This window comes from Tursiops truncatus, chromosome 7 (assembly GCF_011762595.2).
Source record: "Tursiops truncatus isolate mTurTru1 chromosome 7, mTurTru1.mat.Y, whole genome shotgun sequence".
Taxonomy (NCBI): Eukaryota; Metazoa; Chordata; class Mammalia; order Artiodactyla; family Delphinidae; genus Tursiops; species Tursiops truncatus.
Genome location: NC_047040.1, coordinates 22,362,967 through 22,384,781, shown reverse-complemented (window position 1 = coordinate 22,384,781; position 21,815 = coordinate 22,362,967). Strand labels below are relative to the sequence as shown.

The 21,815-nt window shown below is 37.4% G+C and overlaps 1 protein-coding gene across 2 annotated transcripts in view; it reads right to left on the bottom strand.

Moving 5' to 3' along the window:
• BARD1 (BRCA1 associated RING domain 1) overlaps positions 1-21,815 on the bottom strand; it is a 76,931-nt gene that overhangs the window by 43,426 nt on the left and 11,690 nt on the right. The window contains exons 2-4 of one of the 2 annotated variants that reach the window (XM_019938976.2): positions 21,640-21,696; positions 18,146-18,294; positions 4,435-5,396 (exon numbers count right to left, since the gene is read on the bottom strand). In XM_019938976.2, the coding sequence (XP_019794535.1) occupies positions 4,435-5,396; positions 18,146-18,294; positions 21,640-21,696 (1,168 nt within the window). Of the gene's footprint in view, positions 1-4,434; positions 5,397-18,145; positions 18,295-21,153; positions 21,269-21,639; positions 21,697-21,815 lie in introns of those variants that run through there. The other variant, XM_019938977.3, reaches the window with a different exon arrangement.

Sequence of the window (21,815 nt, the reverse complement as noted above, 5' to 3'; positions counted from 1 at the left end):
TATACAAAGAACTGAGTGCACTAAGTACAGAGGAAAAGCAGAGAAGCTAGTTCAGTGATGTGGATGAAAACTGACAACACCCACACTGCCACCAACAATGTCCACGTTCTAATCCCCAGGGACGTGTGACTATGTTACCTTACACAACAAAAGGAACTCTGCAATGTGATTAAGTGTACAGACCTGGAGGTGGGGAAGAGTTATCCTGCACTGTCCGAGTGGCTCCCATCTAATCACATGAGTCCTTAAAAGCAGTGAACTCTTCCCGGCTAGGGCAGAAGGATGGAATACCAGGACTCCACCTGCTGCTGTCAACTCTGAATACAGAGGAAGAGGTCCACACACCAAGGAATGTGACAGCCTCTAGAACCTGAGAAGGGCCCTCAGCTATAAGCCAGCCAGAAAACCGGATCTCAGTCCTACAACCAGAAGGAAGTACACAGTTCCTGCCAACAACCCAAGTAAGCAAGGAAACGGGTTCTCTCCTAGTGTCTCCAGAAAGTAGCATAGCCAACGAACTGATTTTAGTATGGTGAGACTCATACCAGGCTTCTGGCCTACAAAACTGTAAGAAAATAAATTTGCCTTGTTTTAACTCACTAAATTTGTGGAAATTTGTTATGACAGCAATAGGAAACTATTTCAAGTGGTTAGGACAAGAAAATACAGGTAGCTTCCACTAGGGTGATAGCTATGGCCAACAAAGATGCCCAGAGGTAGGTCTGGGGCAAGCTATTAAAGAATTTTATTAATCATGTGACTAAGTTCAAAGATCATTCTATAAAGCCATCACTGTAGCAAGGGAAGCTAACTAGCCCAACAGAAGAGTAAAACTACTATGGGGTTCTCTGCCCTCAGTGTATCCACCAGGCATGCATAGTGCCACAGTGCACACTTAGGATCTGGGGGAAACATGGAAAATGTGGACACTGCATGTCTATAAGATGTTTCAGGGGAAAATAACAACTACAATAACAACAACAAAATCTATCTTTGACAGCAAAAAACCTCATTTGTTCCGGCTACCTGCAAAGTCATCAGGTCTGTATTCATGACTCAGCTGCAGTAACTCTTTCCTTTTCCCTGCTCCTCGTTCCATGTTATAGTACAGCTGACCCTTGAACAACACAGATTTGAACTGTGCGGGTCTGCTTATACACACATTTTTTTTCAATAAATATACTGGAAAGTTTTTGGAATATTTGTGACAATTTAAAAAACCTTGCAGACAATCCAGGTAGCACAGAACTATCAAAAAAATTAAGAAAAGTTAGGTATGTCATGAATGCATAAAATATATGTAGATAATAGTTTATCCTTACATAGACATAAGGTGATATTTAATATAAAATTAATAATGTGTTAGTCTTCTTACTGTTTTATAACTTTGCTCTCAAAGAATTACATTACCATACAAGATGCCTCTCTGTACAGCGTGCCTCTCTCTTGTAATTGGAGAAACTGCCCATTAGCCTATCATCACAGGTAAGTGGTTTTTAAAAAAACGTAATGATGTTTCCAATACTGTAATATGAATATGACTGTAATACTTAGGCCATAAAATTTTATGATTCATTTATAGTATATAGCTAGGCTACAGTGATGCAACTCTATCAATTACACTAGTCTACCATAAAGCAATCATATTGCTGCTTCTTATCAATGCATGAATCATTATACATGTAAATAAATATGAATTTCTTCTTCACAATATCTTTTCATTTTTGATGTCTAGTGTTAGTAATACATATACCAACTACAGTGTTTTGTATCATATAAGACAACGTTGATGCATGTACTGACAGACGATTCATCTTATAAACAGATGACGTAAACTTATGCTATCTAAATGCAGTACAGTACCATAAATGTATTTTCTCCTCCTTATGATTTTCTTGATAACATTTTTCTCTAGCTTCCTTTACTGTAAGAATACAGTATATAATACATATAATATACAAAATATGTGTTAATCGACTTTGTTTTATCAATAATGCTTCCAGTCAACAGTAGGCTATTAGTAGTTAACTTTTAAGAGTCAAAAGTTATACGAAGATTTCGACCATGTGGCGGTCAGCCCTCCTGACCCCTGCCCTGTTCAAAGGCCAACTGTAGCTTTAACTTTAGAGCCACCTCAAATCCTTTTCTGAAGGAGGTGGATACAAAGCATAAACAAGACAGCAGGATTGCAGCATTTGGTTTTCAAGTATGCACAGATTATTCATTCTCGGTTGTAAACAAAAAAATTAGGATAGAAAATGAAATGAATACTATTTATAAAAGGATAAATATACTGATAAATCCTTTGATTTTTCTTCAAGTATTTGTTTGATTATTAAAATCCAGCTGAGACGGGGACATGCATTCAACTTATAATAAATTTGTAAAAGAGGACATTATTGTTAAATAGGCATTTTAAAAAACAATAGAAATCAATTAACTTTTCTTAAATGTACTATATCAGAATCTGCCAATGAATGACAGTATAGTATTTGATAAGTTCAAGAGAATCAAAATGAGTAATTCTAATTCTGGCAAGACAATTGCTAAGTAAAATGACAATCTGACAAATCTTGTATTGAAGCAATCTTGAACATATCAATGGAGAAAATTCACCAAGATGGCATCATGCCACCATTTTTTCCTGTCTTAAGATTCCACTGGGCTTTTTTCCACAGCCTACGCCAAGCACAGATTAACTATGGACTGTAGGCCCGACACCTAATTTCATGTGTAAAGTTTTATTGGTTTACATATTATCTATGACTACTTTTGCACTAAAACAGAGTTGAATAGTTAAGACTATATTCCTACAAAGCCGAAAATATTTACTCTAATTGCCCCTTTAAGAAAGATGTGCCAAACCATGGCCTAGACTCTAGGTCCTAGAGATCCTCACTAATAAAGATAAATGATTCTTACGACTGAGTGAAAAATTCTCTACCAATGAAAGCAGATGCTTAACTGCTGCTCTGAAAATAATTCCCAGTAAGCAAAATGTAGAAACTAAAGCAGTCTACATGTATGTATTAGCCAGAAAAATGAACAAAAAATATTTATTATTATGCTAGCTACTTATATCTATGAAGCATTAATAACATTATGTTGGGATTATTATACATTATATATTATACAATACACACACAAACACATAGATATAAGTAAAACAAAGAGGACAAAAAATATAGTCTGCTTTTTAAAATCATGCTTTGAAAAAAATCAGACTAAAACGTAACCAGAGCCAACTCCAAAAATTCAAGTTGTTCATAGGATACGAAATGCCTAGAAAGTAGTCATGTTGCAGGTTCTCCCCTTACTGGCATCAGGCGTAGAGATCCTACGTTCATCATTTATTGGAAGATAAAGCAAGAAAAAAAAAAGCGTTGGAAGAAACTCACTTTTGTGCTTTTCCCTTTCTCCACAGAAAAATACAGGAATCCCTGGACTCAATGCCTACTCCATGTTCTTCCCAGACATTTTATGTTGCTCACCAGCTTCATGTTCAGGGTCCCAAGGGGCTCTTTCCAGACCTCCCAAAGTTCCCCATCCATGCAAAGGACCCAAGGGTTTCCCAGTAAATTTACTGAAAGATCATAAAAGCTACGCTAATTTAGTACTAATCTCTCCCATATTGTATTTTCATAACACTTGCATGAATTCACAGACCAAAGTCTATAAAGCTACGATGCTAACTGCTCCCCTCTACGTGCAGCACTTGCATCAATTTCAAAGATTAACCACTACAAGTACATACACCACATGCTCAGCAAACTAGCCAGGTTCCAAAAAACGAACACTGCCGCATCCCAGGTGTAGAGGCAATAAAGGTAACTCAGTGAATAGGCTAGGAAAAGGAATGGGCTGACTGTGGGCTCCAGAGAAGCCCCTTTGTGGTGAACCACAGGAGCCATTTCTGACAATCAAATTTTCAGGTCATTGGAGAAATGTACAGACCACGTCTCGCAACCTCCCAGATCCCGGCAGTACCCACTAGGAGTGTCAACAATACAGAAGCTCATCCCCTCTCACACTGCCCCTGAGCTCTGAAGTTAGGTAATAAAGATGTGTTGCCAGCAGTAACTTGGCAAGTGTCTGTCTATATCCATAAAGCATGAGAAGAATGGGTAAACAAAATGGTGAAAACTGACAAAAAACATTATGGAATAGACAAAAATGAAAGCACTTGGCAAAGCTGAAGCTGAAATACGGAAATATTGGTTTTGTCCTGCAAGATCAAGCTCCTCAGGACTAGGGGCCACTGCTCTGACGTAGGGATACAGTCCCTATGAATTTCTGCTTCTCTGGTTCACAGGAAGTATCACATCTGCTTAGGTTAATTAGCCTAGTAATCTTATATCATTTTCCACAAACTCCAAAGAAGCTGTTTTATACTGGGTCTCATTCTGAAGTTGTATTTTCGAGTAAGCATCCTACCTTAATTGAAGCAATATGGAGCAAAGTCTCTCCTCGATGATTTCTTTTCATAGCCATAAGACTACTGGGCGATAGCTTCATTGCTGAGGGACTACACATCATTCGTCTGTAACTTGGACTATTCAGTGTAGAAGGGGGCGTACCTGGTGAAGGGCTAATGGATTCATCTAATATATTACTGCTTTTCCTCCTCACTGTGTCACCAACTTTAAGTTTCTTTGAAGGTGGTGAAGAACATCCAGGCAATGGCATGTTTTTTGAGAGCACTGTTTGCTTAATAGAATTTCCACTGGTGCTCGGACTGCTGCTTCTACGTCTCTTAGAAACAGAACTGGAAAGTCTCTTGCGACGCCCACGTTTCCCATTATGACCTGATGGCAAGGATTTCTTAGATGTAAGATCGTTTTCACAGAGAGTCTTCTCAGGAGTCACTACTTCATTCCTGCTCTCAATTTCTGGAGACTCAATGTGCTCAGCCAATGGTAAAGAGACTTCAGTTAAGCTTCTAGAACATTCAGATTTTGTTATGGAGCCACTCACTAGTAAGTCTATTTTAGCATTTATCTGCGGACTAGCAATAACAGATGGTTGGCTACAGAAGGATACTAGCTTTTCCTTAAATTCCTCTTCGGAGTCAGGTTTACCGTCTTCTTTTTCTGCCTGTAAATTCCATTTTTGGTTGATTTCAGCCAAAGTTTTCTTTTTCTTTTTTTTTCCAGATTTTGTGGAAGCCTTCTTAGCTCTCTCAGAAACATCCACTGGAGGGCTTGTAGAGACAAATTCGTACATGGAGGCCTGCTGAGCATTTTCATCGTTTATCACAGGAGGATGAGTTTGCACTGAAACTTTACTCACAACATACCTGACCTTCTTACTTCGAGGACTAAACCACATTTTTATTGAATTCTTCTTATATTCTGCATCACTAAATAAACTTTTCCTAGATGTTTCTTCTTTCACATCTGATAGGAAAAAGGAAAAGAAATCTGTTACACGACAATCTCTCCCATCTTGAGCTCCCAAAGAATTTTGTTGATAGTTCTCCTAAGGTGTATCACCTTTTATTTGTGTACTTCTTCCTTCCCTCCTAGATTTTGAACTCCCTGAAAGCAGATATCCTCGTTCAACAAATATTTACAGAATCCTACTTTATTTCAGACAATGTTCTAGTGGCTGGAGACACAGCAGGGAACAAAACACGGGAAAGACAAAATATACAAATAAATAAGCAGAACATACAGTCTGCTGTATGGTAGTGTTAAGAGCCACGGAGAAAAGCTATACTAAATAAATAAACAGACTGATAGGCAGGTATGAGATTTAATAAGCAGTAGTCAAAAAAAAATTAAGACTTATTAACTGATGCTTAATTTAAAAAAAGACTTTTGAAAATCAATCAATATAATTCACTGTATCAACAAACTAAAAGAAAACCATGTGACTTTTCTCAACAGATATAGAAAAAAGCAAAATCCAACATCCATCATTATTTTTAGAAAGGTTCAGCATTAGGAATAAAAGGAAACTTCTTCGACCTGATAAAGGACATCTACAAAACTACACACCGCTAGTACCATCCTTAATGAAGAAAGACTGGAACTACTGTTTTGTTCCTATTATCTTGTTCCTGTCATCAAGAACAAGGTGAAGATGTCTGCTCTCACCATCCCTATTCAGCGTCATACTGAAAGTCCTGGATAGCACACCAGGGTAAGAAAAAGATAATAAAAGGCACACAGATTGTAAAGGAAGATATAAAACTGTATCTATTCACAGCTGACTTGATTGGCTATATAGAATATCCCAGAGAATCTTTTTAAAAAAACAAAACAGGTGACTGTAACAAGGTCATAGAATACAAGGTCAATGTACCAAGTTCAACTGCAACTGTATTTCTGTATACTAACAATGAACATGTAAACTGAAATTTTTTAAAAATCTGGTACTGTTTATAATAGTACCAAAAAAATACTTAAGTACAAGTCTAACAAAATATGTACAAGCTCTGATTGCTGAAAATTAACAATATTTATGAAAGAAATCCTATACAATTGGAAAGACATACCGTGTTCATGAACTGGAATACTCATTATTGTTAAGATGTCAATTCTCCCAGACAGATTTATAGACTGTAACATAATCCCAAGAAAATTCCAGTATGTTTTAAAAAAAAATAATAGACAAGCTAATCCTAAAATTTACATGGAAGAGCAAAGTAACTATAATGTGGAAAAGCAAAAGACCTGGATGGCCAACACAACACTGAAGAAGAACAAAGTTGAAAGGACTACGCTACCTGATTTCAACTTACTTCAGACAAAATGAATCTCGGGAATTAAAGATAATAGTCACAACTCTTCAGGTACCATCTAATGTAACCTCGAGCTATATAAACAAAAAACTAACGAGAATGAATGAACTATAACTATATACTCAAACATGCTCTTGAGCAAAAGAAGCCAGATATAAAAGAGTACATAGAAACGGCTGTAACTAATCTAACGTGTTAAGTCAGAACAGTGATCATCCCCATGGGGAAAGGAGTCAGTGACTGGAAACAGGCAATGAGAGGGGCTTCTAGAGTACTGTTTATTCTTCTGGGTAAGTTCAGTTTGTGAAAATTCATCAAGTTATACATTTACGATGTATGTGTTATATACTATATAAGAAAGTTTTTTAAAAAAATACGTATTTATAATCAGGAAAAAAAACACAAAGATTCGTTAGAACTTTAAAAAAGAAAATAATCATTGTCCCTAATGACATTTTGTGAGTGAGCACTCTTTACACAAACACCTTGCTGCTTCAGCTAAGGTCATGAAGAAAGGCCTCTCTGAGGAGCTCACTTTTAAGTTGAGACCTAAATGACAAGAGGGAAGCAGTCACTTACGGATCTAGGAAAGTGTTTCCCAGGCAGAAGGCAGAGTAAGTGCCAAGGTCCTAAGATGGGAACCAGTTTAGCATATTCCATGGATAGCATGCCATTGTGGCTGGAACTTGGAGAAGGAGCAGAAAATGGAGGGAAATGAAGTCAGGCAGGTAAGCAGAAGCATTCTATAAAAAGCTCAGTCTCGGGGTTTTTTGCTGCTACTCCTCATTCCACTCACTTCTGAGGTGGGAGGGATCAGGACTTTATCTGCAGTCTCTCCCTTAATAATCATATATATACATAACATACACGCAGTTATTTATGTATACGCTGGCAACTCCAAATGTGTAAGTGCAGCCCAGACCTCTCCCCTGGACTCCAGGCTCCACTATTCAACTGCCTACTTAACGACTCTACCTGCATGTCTACTCCTAGTAAGTATCTCACACCAAGCATGACCAAAACTTGCTCCTCCTACAATTTTCCCATCTCAGTAAATGGCACATCCATCAGTCCGGCTGCCTTAGGACAAAACCCTTAAGAGTCAAACCTGTCTCTGTTCTCTCTCTCACATTCCATATATAAATTACAAGTTCTACCAGTTCTACCTGAAAAATACATCCAAAATCTGACTACTTTTTGCACCTCCACTCTTACCACCACAGTACCATACTGTCTCACTAGATTACTGCCCCACCCTCCTTTGTCCTCTCCCTGACGATGTCTTTGCCTCCTCCGTTCTAAGTCGATTCTCAACACAGCAGTCAGTGGTCCTTTTATAACTGGTCAGATCCTGTCACTAAAACCCACCAAGGCTGTCAATCTGACTCTTAATAAAAGCCACAATTTTAGTCTAAAAGGCCAGAAATAACCAGACCCTCCATTTCCTTCCTGATCTCACCTGTTCTTTCCTTCCTCACCATTCCAGCCACTGGGCCTCCCTATTGTTCCTCAAACACAAGAGGTATGCTTCTGCCTCAAAGCCTTCACATTTGCTGACCCTTTGCTTAGAGACCTCTTCCCCAAATATCTGCATGGCTCACTCTCTCACCAACTACAGGTCATTGCTCAAAGGTCACATTTTTTTGTGAGATCATCCCTGACACTCTATTTAAATTTACAAATTCTCACCTCCTACTTATTTTACAACTCTTTTTGTGTCTTGTCTGTCTCATCCCATCAGAATATAAGCTCTAGGAAGGCAGAAGTTTGTATCTCTACCCTGCCATTCCCCAGTGTCTACTCAATGTCTAACACATAGTAAATGTTCAACCAATGCCTCCTGCTAAATAAATGAACTTAATGGGATCATACAACCCAGCTAAAGCAAGCTGGATCTCATTCAGACTCAATTCAGGAAGAAGAATGTTTTATGCTTTAGAATGATCACTCTGGCTGCTACTGAGAAGGAACTTTAGAAGAAAAGAATGGACACAGTGACCAGTTACATAGCTATCATCCACTAGAAAGATCACAGTGGCTCTGACGAGCACTGTAGCAGTAGAAATGGTAAAATACAAAACCTAAAAGGCTACTAATTAAACAAATAGGCAGCGGAGAGATGATAAAATGCTTAAAGCCCAGTAGCAAGAGGGCGTATGATACATTTCAGTAACTAAAAGACAACCAGTACACTTGCCTTGCAGAGAGAGCAAGGAATAAAGTGGTTTAAAGATGAAGACTATAAAGCGATAGTCAGACCGTGCAGATTCTAGCTGGCAATGTTAAAGACTTCGATACCTATGCTAAGAGCAATACAAAACCAATAAACTGCTTTATATGAATCAGGTGGCATGACTACACCTGTGTTTTTAAAAGATCCCTCTTGGCTTGAGTGTGGGAGAATAGGTCGGAAGAAGGCAAGAGTGGATGCAAGAATAATTATTAAGAGGCCGAAAGAGGAGTCTAAGTAGAAGACGACAGCCTGGGGAGGTGATAGTAGAAAAAGAAAGAAGTAGAATTATTTGAAAAATATTTAGGAGATAAGATTTACAGGATTTGGTGATGAAATGAATAAAGGAGAAGGTGACAAAAACAATTCATATGTTTCTGGCTTGCACCACTGAAGGCACCTAGAGAAAAAACACTGATGCTGGAAGAGACAGGCCGCCCGGGCTCCTGAACATCCCTACACACTCTTGCAGGATGTACCGAGAAGGCAAGGCCCTGGCTGCTTTGTACCCAGGCCATTGCTCAGGGCTGTGTTTGCAGCAAGCCACCGTGAGGGATGCAGTAGTGTCTCCCCAGGGGAAGAAAAGCTCCCCTATTTCTGCTTATTATAAAAACAGTCAGTTCCCCAAAGCTCAGAGCTCCTTTCCTATATCGCAACCCCCTGTACGTGCAGGAAGCCATGACAGGCCCTTTGCCAAGTATCATCAAAGATGCAGCACTGCACTGAGGAACTTCAGGGACAATGTGATAAAATATTTGCAAATTTTACACATACATGCTCTTTCACAAAGCAACTTTACCTCCAGTAACCTATCTTACAAAATATACAAAATATTCATACATGTGCCTGAAAATATAGATGTGTTCATTGCAGCCATATTTATAATAGCCCAAATTAGGAAAAAAGTCAGTGTTCACTCACCGGAAATCAGTTAACTATTGTTCATCAATTGGAAATCAGTGAACTATGCAAAATCTTATGTAGCCGTGATACATGTCAATTAACATGCAAACATCCTCAAGACACTTTAAGTGTAGCACTACCCTATTTACATTTTAAAAATTCTATTGTGTTTATGTCCAAATATTTTCATAAATTCATAAAAGAAAGACTAGGAAGGTTAAACAATGAAAACAGTACCTCTGAAAAAGATGTTGTGTTTTTTGGCTGGGGATAAAGGGTAAAGGGGGGACTTTCACACTTTACACACTTTTATATTGCTTAATCAGTTACTAAGAGAATGTTCTCTTATATTTCTTAGGTAAATTAAACAAATAGAAAATAAAATACCTGAAGTTATATACCTAATTGGTGATAGAGCTGGCATTTGAATTCATGTTTCCACTAAGTAAACATTCAAAAGTTTCACTAAGTACACACTATATGTGATATTGTGATTTACAAGAAATATATATTTGGTCTTTGTCCACTGTCCCAGGCACATAGTTCCTAAAACCCTTGTAATTTCCCATATGAACCACAGGGGCATCTTTTGTTATATTTAGTTGTGTTCCCAGTTCCCAAAATAGCTCCAATGAAAAAGGTGAAATGGGTGTCTTTTATTATTCATAACAAGCCCCATTTCAACCACACCTGAGTTTATGTTAATGAGGTGACTTTTGGAAAGCCCCTAATGATGGGGGCTTGTTGCCAAGGGAACCAAGCTGGATTATAGGGCTAGAACTTTCAGTCCCACCCCCTGACCTCCAGGAAGAGAGGAGGGATTGAGGTTGAGCCAATCACCAATGGCCAATGATTTAATCAATCATACCTATGTAAAGAAGTTTCCATTAAAAAACCCCCAAAACAGGGTTAGAGAGCTTCCAGGTTGATGAACGTGTGAAGCTGCTGGGAGAGCGGCACACCCAGAGGGGGCATGGAAGCCCCTTACCGCTTCAACATACCTAGCCCTATGTATCTCTTCTGTCTGGCTGTTCCTGAGGTATATCCTTTTATAATAAACCAGTAATCTGGTAAGTAAAATGTTTTCCTGAATTCTGTGAGACACTTAGCAAATTATTCAAACCTGAGGAGTTGACGGGAGCTTCCAATCTATAGCCAGTCGGTCAGAAGCACAATCTGGACTTGAGACTGGCACCTGGGGTTGGGGGCGGGGAGTGGAGGCTGGGTCTGGGGGGGCAGTCTTGTGGGACTCTTAACCTGTAAGATCTGACACTATCCCCAAGTGGACAGTGTCAGAACTGAGTAAACTGTAGACACCCAGCTGATGTCACAGAATGGCATGATGTGTGGAAAACCCACACATCTGGTGTCATAAGTGAAACAGTACTGTATGTAACACAGTAGTGTGAGTAGAGGAGACACAGTGGAGAAGTGAGCCTTTTTCTACACACATATAGTATAATCTTTGTACGTATTGTATTTTTTCAGACCTACTGATCTTGCCTGTTAACAGATGCTCCAGAAAGAGTCAGTGATGAACTGTACAGTTTTCCCTTTCTGATTCTGGCAGTGATCCCTCTTCAGGTTCTCTTGCTTTGTTTTTGCCTTTAAGCCCATTCACTTTTCTTTAAAAAATATTCCCTTGAAATTCTCTTCTCTCGCCCCACACAGGCAGGTAAAACCCAGGTCAGCCCAGCACAGAGGTGTGCACATAAATCGTGCTCAGAAAACATTGATGAATTGATGAATAAATTATCTGATATCCTCTCTTAAATCCTGACAGGTATTGATACAAGGGAGGTTAGAATTCAATTTAAGGGCTAGAAGAAATCTGGAGGATCACCTGTCCAATTCTCTCATTTTAAATACGAGGCATTAAAGTTAAAAAGGAGAGGAAGGGAGTCTCCTAACTCCCAATTCAGTGCTCTTCTCTCCACACAAACTGGATTATCAAGAGGACATTTCAGGTATAAAAAAGAACACCAGAAAGGCAGGGAAACTAGAAAAAACACCATCACCATGACCACCACCACCTGACAGGATTGACAGTGGCTAACAAATAATTTCATATTGCCTGATACTCATTCTCCAAATTAACACAGACTGAATCTCCTATAACCAACTAGGACAACTGAAATATGTTCTGTCTTATTTTTTTAAAAAGAAGGAAAAAGGACATTATTTGAATCATGTTTTTCTCCTGAGAGGTCACTCCTCATTCAAGCTGAAGAGAACTCTGTATAACAGTTTTCTTACATTATGGAATCAAGAGAAAAATTTTAATGAACCAAGTTCTAACACTAAGTTACTTTAAGAAGAAAACCAACAGCCACCGGTACATCTTTCGCCTAAGGACTGGTAACAGCCACTGTGTAGGGTATAAGCGTGTCTGACATTACTACAGTGTTATAAAACATTGTCAAGTGTGCTCTTCCTACAAAGCTTTCATAGTTAAAAGAGACAACGTAATTTTAATTTCATTTTTCTTATTGTTTCTGGGAATACATTTCAACATTTTTCATGTCTTAAAATATTAGCAAAAGAAAAGGAAGTTATGAAATATCATTTTTTGAATTCCTTTTAGATATTCTTTATTCACACAGAACACTTTATTTTATCAGTTTAAAATTATTAATACACAAGAGGATTAATAAACTAAAAGCTCAGATCTTCTCTAAAGTTCAAAATCTCTTTTGCCTATTCTTTCACCTCATGTTTCTTAAGTACAAAAGTCCCATCCTTATAAATAGATCTACCATCTACCAAGTAAAAGACAGCACTTTAAACAGATAAGAAAAAATGAAACAGTGGATTTTGAAAAACAATTAGCATTTATCTCTGTAGAAATTTCAGAGATATGATCCCTGCCAAGCAAAAGAATTCAGTCAAACGCCACTCCACTCCAAAGAAGCTATCCCTTCCTTCTGGAAATGGAAAAGGAAAGCACTGCACTGACAAGTCAGTAAATGATAAACCCAGCTGGAAGGAGGAGTGGGTATTCGAATAAGAGCAGACCCTCTGACACCCTTTTACATCCGAACTGAACATCACCTGCTCAGAAAAGTGCTGTTAGGACAGGATCTTGGAAATAAAAACAAACAGAATGAGGATCCATTCACACAGACTTTATGTCTAAATTCAACAAGGTCTTTTCTCTGCAGTGACAAGTAGATTTCAAAACCAAGTCCTTTCCGACATAATCTCGAGACTAGAGAAAAGGTCAAAATGAAATGTTATCAAGATTACTTTTTAAGGAAGACTCAGCATTACAAAGTCTTAAAGGTTAATCCTCTGGTAGCCTGTAAAAACTCGTACTTGAGTTTTTAAAATTTATTATTAAACATAGCTGATGACATTTTCAATTAAAAACAATGTCAAATTCTGAAGTCCTCAACACTTATAAAACTTCCAAAATGTAGAATTAGGCATTTTAAAGGAAATTGAGGCTTGTAGGTAGTAACAACACACTCAATCAACTAAAAAATCTAAATCTAAAAAGACAACAAAACTTCAAACTCAGGAGCACATACTTCCTAACTTATAAAGGAGTAAATGCAGAGAGCATATATTTATGTAGTTTACATTGTACACAATAATCTCACTAGTCATCCAGTAATAAATTTACTTAAGAAGATTTTGATTATGCATCTTGTCCTAACTAAGCAAGAACCAGTACAGCAAGCATGATTTTAAGTTCTGGATTTTACACAGTATAACTAAGTTAAGACTGTAAAAAGCAAAATCACCACCACTGCTGGCATAAATCATACTACTAACAGCTACAACAGTTTTTACGGGTGAATGCTTCTAAGCATGATAAATTATCATACTCATTTCATGAAGAAAAATATTGGTCCTTCCTCTACATAGTAAATTTCCTAATGATGACATTTTTAAAAGAATTCTATTCTCTGAATTTAAATATTTCTGAGTACACCACAAAATATCGAGGAACAGACAACACACATGTTGCTAAGGAGCTGCTTAGCCAAGTGTTTTTCTTAAAATTTAGTAATAAACTAAAGAAAAGGGAGGCAATTAGAAAATGTGATTTAGCTATCATTAATCTACATCAAAGGATTGTAATGATGTACACTGTGTGCCTTTCAAATTATTCTCTATTATAGGTTTCACAGCAGAAGTTGAGAAAACTCTTTGACAAACTAGCCCCTTATTAAAAATCAAAGGAAAGTACTTTGCTACCATCTGTGCAACATTAACACCTTCACTAAAGAGTGATTATTTTGTAAGTTAAGAAGTATTCAGTTCTATTTAAAACAAAACAACAGCGACACAGCTATTCAAATGCTCATCTTCATCTATTATAAAAAAGTCATAGCATATATGAAACACTATGTAATTTGCTACAGAAAGACCAGGATCTCTCCCAAACCAGAAAACAGAAGGGAAAGTTGGGATCCTATGAAAGCATAATCAAAGCATTTTTTTTAATGTCACCAACACCAACATATGCTTCACAAAACCTAACCAGCACCTGCAAGGTCTGATTTAATATGATAGGGGGCAAGAGAAAATAAAAACTTTTAAATTTAACGCCACTGGTAGAAAGCACACTACATTTTAAAGAGTAAGGTAAAATTATCCATAAATGGTTGTCAGAAAAATTTATGACAGACAACCTCTTCTCTTTAAAGTACACTGAACCAAGAAAAATTTCTTCAAGTATTTAGAAGTTCATTTGAGAAAGTATTACTGTAAATCAAGCTTCTTTATCTCCAGTACACTATATACTATGTCCACCATTTAACAAGTTCTCCCTAATTACCCATCTTAATGATAGTAATTATATATTTTATAGTAAATGAAAGTAACAAGGTTCATTTGGAAGATGAATTGTGAACTACAGGTTTAAAAAAATAAATATAGAAAATGTGGGAGATGTCCAACCATTCCGCTTAATTCATCATCTTCAGCACTTGACTGTTTAACAGAACCATATGATTTTGGAGCTAGAACGCAGGAATCACTTAATCTAATACCTTTATTTTATAATGATATCATTTTCCAATTTCCTCATTATAAAGAGGATCAACCATTACTCGTCCCCAACTATTAGCTCCCTCTACGCACTCACCTAGTTTGCCTTATACTTTAGTTTTAGAAGTACTTGCTAGATAATAAACTAACATAAAGGTATATATACATGAAATATATTGAATAGATAAACTATAAGGAACCAAGGGATATACCGAGAGAAAACACCTCAAATGCCCTTCAAGGCTAAATTTGTTTTGGGGGACCTTAGGAGGAAAAGTTGATAACAATGCAACTTACAATAAGTAGAAAACACTTTGTACCATGGAAATTACAGATCCAGATAGAAAAGTATATGTTTATACTCTAGACTTATTTCATCTTCTCTAAATGTAGCAAAGGAGGATGTCACCATTATAAAATGGATTATTGAAATCAAAACCTAAGAGTTTGTTTTAAAAATTGTTTTAATTAAGTCTAGTCTCTAGGATATGAATTAGTCTTAACGCTGCCAATTTTTCTCCAACACAATTCAACAAGTAAAACAAATGCCCACACTTCTAACAAAAGCACCGTCTTAAATGATAAAACAATAAGCAAGAAACTGACAGCATGACCACCCTGCTTAACCTAGGCCCTCAATTTCCTCACCCACAGAATAAAGATCCTAAAATTCTGATTATAGGTTAGGCAATCAGTGAAATTTCAATTCATCTTAAAATAAGTAAACTATTAAAGCCAGCACAGCTAAAGTCTGGTAATGACTAAATGTAATTATTATTCATTATAATAAGGAAAATGAACACAAAATGGCCTTTGGAAAGTGAATCACCATAATTCTCTCCCCAAACTCCACCTCTCCTCTGAGATGAGAAAGACAGCATTCCAAAAGGCCTCAGGTCCCACACAAAAACTTGTTCTCAACTCAGCAATTTTCCTAAATATCTTTTTTAATGATGAAATCTTAAGGCATTTCATATTCCATGGTCCACAAAATATGAAAACCATACTGATAATTCAAACATCACTAACTACAGTAAAATTTCTTGAGGAGTCATCTAATTCTTTGCACCACATGGTACGCAGTACCCCGGCATGCGATAACTGACTACAATCAACCCACTGAAGGTTATTCTGCTCCCCCATTATCACCATTAAAAATGTCACATTACTTGTTTATGGGTTAAACTATGTCCCTCCCAAAATTCATATACTGAAGTCCTAATCCCATTACCTCAGAACATAACCTTATTTGGAAACAGGGTCATTGCAGATATAATTGGTAAAGATGAGGAAAGTGGGGCTCTATGCAATATGAATGGTGTCCCTACAAAAAAGGGAAATTTGACACAAACATGCATACATGCATACCATGTGAACATGAAGACCGCCTTCTACAAGCCAAGGAGAGGCCTGGAACACACATCTCCCTCACAGACCTCAAAGTAACCAAACTCACCTAGCCCTTGATTTAGAACTTTCGCCTTCAGAACTGTGAGACAATAAATGTCTGTTGATAAGCTACCCAGTCTGTGGTACTTGCTTACAGCAGCCCTAGCAAGCTAATATATTACTCTACAGCAACTGAAGAAGAATGAAACATCATGACAGCCACAGACAAAATATAGATAGCACCCAAATTTCAATGCATGGCCAACATTCCTAACAGACCACACATCTTAAAGAATCTGAGGAAAGCCACTTTCACATAGACATGAACCTTTTTCATATTGTACACTTAATTCAAGAGACTCGCTAATTCACCCCGGCCCCAAGCCCCAACACTGCTAAAAATGCATGGACTCTTTTTTTTTTTTTTTTTTTTTGCGGTACGCGGGCCTCTCACTGTTGTGGCCTCTCCTGTTGCGGAGCACAGGCTCCGGACGCTCAGGCTCAGCGGCCATGGCCCACGGGCCCAGCCGCTCCGCGGCATGTGGGATCTTCCCAGACCGGGGCACGAACCCGTGTCCCCTGCATCAGCAGGCGGACTCTCAACCACTGTGCCAACAGGGAAGCCCTAAAAATGCATGGACTCTTAATTAACAACTCCTGTTTTAATCAATGGTAAGGGGGTGGGGGGAGGGGTAACAGATCATACACTAATCTGTTTTAAACAGAAAATAAAACACTGTCAGCACTGGCTTTGATAAAGAAGGAAAACATTACAGATGAACTAATAAAACTTTTCTTCACTGTGCTCTTAAAGAGGTTTACTACATATTATTTTTTTAAAGTACTTTTTAAAACATGTGCATTTATAATTACATCTGAAAATCAGTAAAACTTTATCACCATAGCACATTTTGTCATGAAAGGATGGGGTCTAATACAAAAATCAGAAAACTAGACGAAGAAAACTTTTCTTAGGTAAACTGCAATTTAAATTCTTCTCAGAAATATGGACCTGGTCAATACGACTCAAAGTAGTTGCCTTATTTATTTTGCCCAATCAACTTCACCTTTAGTAGCTGACAATAACACATCATGTTGGAAAACTAAGATCAAAAGTTTTCAAAACAGAAATTCAACCATTTTATATGAGCTTTATCAATCTTTCATGGTATCCTGCCAGTCAAGAAAAGGTTCTCCCATAAACACAAGCTAAAATGATGGTATCTGGCCAATAAAAAGACAATTTCAATCTGATTATGAAGATTCAAAAAAACTTTACTTGCTTTCCACAGCTAATTAGTTCTCAGCGGAAAGCACAATGGGAAAATATATAGTTAATACACAGAGTGTAAGAACAATTTGAAAAACATTAACCTCCATTTAAATAGAAAAGAAAATGGATATTAGAGTTTTGCTCTTTCAAAACTGTGCAAAATTAATCTAACTAATTTGTAGAAAACTGATACCCAAAAGGTTGTGTTCTATCTTGTGAAATAATAGTTAACTGAGTTTAAGGACAAAATCACTATTCCATATATATTATACAGAAATTATTATAACTGTAAAAAGCAAGTAGTATAGATGGTGAAAAAGTCTCTGGACTGACAATCAGAAGAAACGGGCTCTATTTCTCCTGCTCCTGGTACTAACTGCATGTGTGACTTCAGGCAAGATCATTTAACCTCTCTGGACCCTGGTTTCTCATCTATAAAATAAGGGAGTCAGACCTAATTACCTCTAAGGTATCTGTCACCTCTCAAAATGATTCCTAACACTATAAATCTTAACATCTGAAATATGTCATTCATATTTTACATACTTTATGAAATCAATATGAATTTATCAGTTATTTAACTAAGAGAGACAGTGAAATTTCTCACCTGAAAAATCAGTGTCATGTAGCAAATTTCGAAGCTTACTACAAAGCTGGATCATGTTGTCCAATTGTCTATTTATCTTCACATCTTGTATCCAGGCTGGGGTGTAACACACTGGACATGCGGTTCCAATGCAGTCACTTACACAATTACTTAAAAAGGATCAAAAAATATATAGATATCAATACATTCAGCAGGATCTGAATTGAAAAAAATGAAGTTTGAACTGAAGTAAATGAAGCAGAGGCTGTTCTAATAAACAATGGTCAATTATAAAATATTAGTTAAAAGTGTTTTTGAAAGAGTATGACACTGACACACAAGCACACACACACCACATCTAAATCTAAAGTTGCTTATGTAGTTTGCTATGTAGACACTACACTTGGCCAGACAATAGTCTGCATACTTTTTCCCTGCAAATAAATCTATAGTTTCTAAAGAGTAAGAGTACAGAGGGAGATATAAAAAAATATTTAGTACCTAATGCATGTAAGCCATGCATCTCAACCTTTCCTACTCTAAAGCTAACACTGTGCTTCATGGAGATACCTAAAATTACTGCAAAGAAATGGGGAAAGGTGTTTTTTCTTTTATTTTTGTACAAGTATCCAAAGGCTTTAGTTTTTGAGAAAAGATGTTTGGTTCTTTCAGGTACTTTTACAACCTGTAAACTCAATTAAATTACCTCGGGTTATATGTCCAAGAGTTAGTCTCATAGTTAGAAAGGTTTTTCCTAACTTTGGGGGTTACAAACCCTTTGTGACTCTGACGAAGATGTGCACGAGCGTTTGTTCACAATCCCCCCTGAAGCCTATCTGTGAATCCTGAAATAAGAAAGCTCTAAATCCACACCTCCCTTAGCTTCACCAGATGGGCTCTAGCAGGACTGGGTAATATAACAGTCGTAAAAGCCACATCTCCTCCAAACACTACATCCCTTTTCATGTAACCCTCTCGTTTGTAGGGCCAGAGGATTCTTACAGTGGAGCCCCCTTCAAAATACGTAACCTGTCTTCTACTCAGCAAAATAAAGAAAGCTGCAAAAATGTAAAAGCAGTGCCACTCTTCTATTTTTTCTTTCGTTTGCAAAATAGTTATTTCTCCTTAAAAAGTGTTATTTATGTTATTATGTAATGGGTTTTTTATTGTTGTTTTTAAATGAATTAGTATTTTTTAAATGTCTCAGTTTTATATGGGAAACCCTAATTCTTGGCATCATATAATAAAAATGAACCAAACTACACTGAATCAATTCTTTCCTCTGTTCACATACAGATGACCATTTTCTCTTTTAAGATGTTCTCATGCCTCCCTTAATCTTTCTTTTGCCATTTGAAGTCACAGACCCCTTTAGAATCCAATTAAATGTATGGAACACACACACATACACAAGCTTTACATACAATTTCATTACATACAATTTCAAGTTTGTTATGCTCCAGATTTGTCACTAATCTATTATATACAGTGAGCACAACCCCTGAAACAAATCTGCTCGCTTCAGAGTGGAGACAGGGAGCGGCCAAAATTTTATACAGGAATAATGGGAGGCCTCTTGGAGGAGGTAATATCTGAGCTGAAATGGAACTGATGAAAAGCTAGCCTCACAAAAATCTGGCAGAAGTACATTCTAGATGGAAGAAATAATAAGTGCAAAAGTCCTGGGGCAGGAGTGAGTCTGATGTGTTTAATACACTAAAAGAAGAAGGTGGCTGAACAGTGTGAGCCAGAGGGATGTGCGGTCCGAGAGGCAGGCAAGGACTGGGCCCTGCACAGGGTCTCGTGGGCCTCAGAGCAGAGTCTGGATTTCATTCTAATTGTAATAGGAAGTCACTGAAGGACTTTAAGAGCCGTAATGATACAAACGTGATTTACATTTTCAAAAGATCTCCTGTGAGATCACCCACAAGAACGTAGAAAATGGGGAAGCAAACCAGCTATGAACTAGTCTGAGGAGAAATAATTTGATGGTGGCTTGGACCAAAGTATAAACAGTAGTAAATATAGAGAAAAGTGGGAAAGTTCAAGATTTAGGGCACATTTTGAGGTGAAACTGACAGAACTTAATGACGTGGGATAAGGAAGTAAAATAGCAACCAGGTATGACTACTGGTTTTCGCTTTGAGCAACTTTGATACCATTTATTCCAGTGGCACCAGTTACTGCTATGAAGATTACCGAGGCAGGAACAGGGTAAAGGGGAGGACGATCAACAGATCTGCTCTGAACATATCAAGTCTGAAATCCCATTTCGTCATCCAGATGGAGACGTCAGGTAGGCAATAGATACCATTTCCTACCCCATCCTCCTGCTGGATATGCCCTATGTAACAGACCTATGTTTCTAGAAACAAAATTGGGACCCCAAGCATAGGTGCCCTCCACACACCCCCAGCCCACTGAAGTCATACAGTAAATTACTTCCACATGTGCTTGAACTTCATATTGCAGTCTGTGCATGCCGGATAATCACAGTCATAACTTGAAATAATTAAAAGATTGATTCAAAGGAGGATATATTAACCCTGTCTCAGACAATTAAACTATGACATTCACTCCTTTAATTGATTCCTACTGAGTAAGAAATAAGATGAAATGAAAACCTAATATACTAACCTCTCAGCCAGGGCTTTAATGGGTATAATTTTATAATAACTGTTATGGCTTAAATTGTGTCCCAGCAAAAGATGCTGAAGTCTTAAACCCGAAGACCTGTGAATGTGATCTTATTTGGAAATAGGGTCTTTGTAAATGATCAAGTTAAGATGAGACCATCAGGGTGAGTACCCTAATCCAATATAATGGGTATTTTATAAAAAGAGGAAATTTGGACACAAAGACAAACACGCACACAAGGGAGACTGCCATGTGGACATGAAGGCTAAGATGAGAGTGATGTATCTATATAAGCCAAGGAAAATGTCAGAATCCAAAGATTCTCCGCCAGAAGGTAGGAGAGAGGCATGGCACAGATTTTCCCTCATCGCCCTCAGAAGGAACCAACCTACCTGACACCTCGCTGTCACACTTCTAGCCTCCAGAACTGTGAGACAATAATTTCTGTTGCTCTAAGCCACCCAGTTTTTGGTACTTTGTTATGGCAGCCCTAGGAAACTAATCCAGTAACGATAAGAACTAAAGTTTCACAATTTGCAAAGTCTGGATTCAAAACTAACTGGAAAAATAAGAGAGACATATTTGAATTATACAACAGATATTAATTTTTCCCCAAAACTTAGCAAAGTCACTTACTAAGCTTTGTAACTGTCAACAAGTCATCCTCTTTGAGCTTTTAGTTTCTGATTTGTAAATTAAGACAGTTGAAAGGACCAAAATGAGATAATGTACAGTAAGTCACTGCAATCTATGAGAGTTACACAACATAAGGTAATACTAGTATCAACATGATTGCATGACTATTACCTAGTAAAAAACATAGTTACACTAAATGTGTGTGTATGTGTGTATAGCTATCATAAACCATAATTACTTACCTACAGAAGATGTGCTCACATCCTCCTAAACACACAGGGTCCCTCAGAATATTAGTGCTGTTTGAAGAAAGAAAAATAATCAAGACTTAGGTCGTTGTTAGATAAACATTTTTTACTCAACATTTCACAAGTCCAAGGCCCAACATGACCATATTTCTTTCTCAAAACAGAAGATA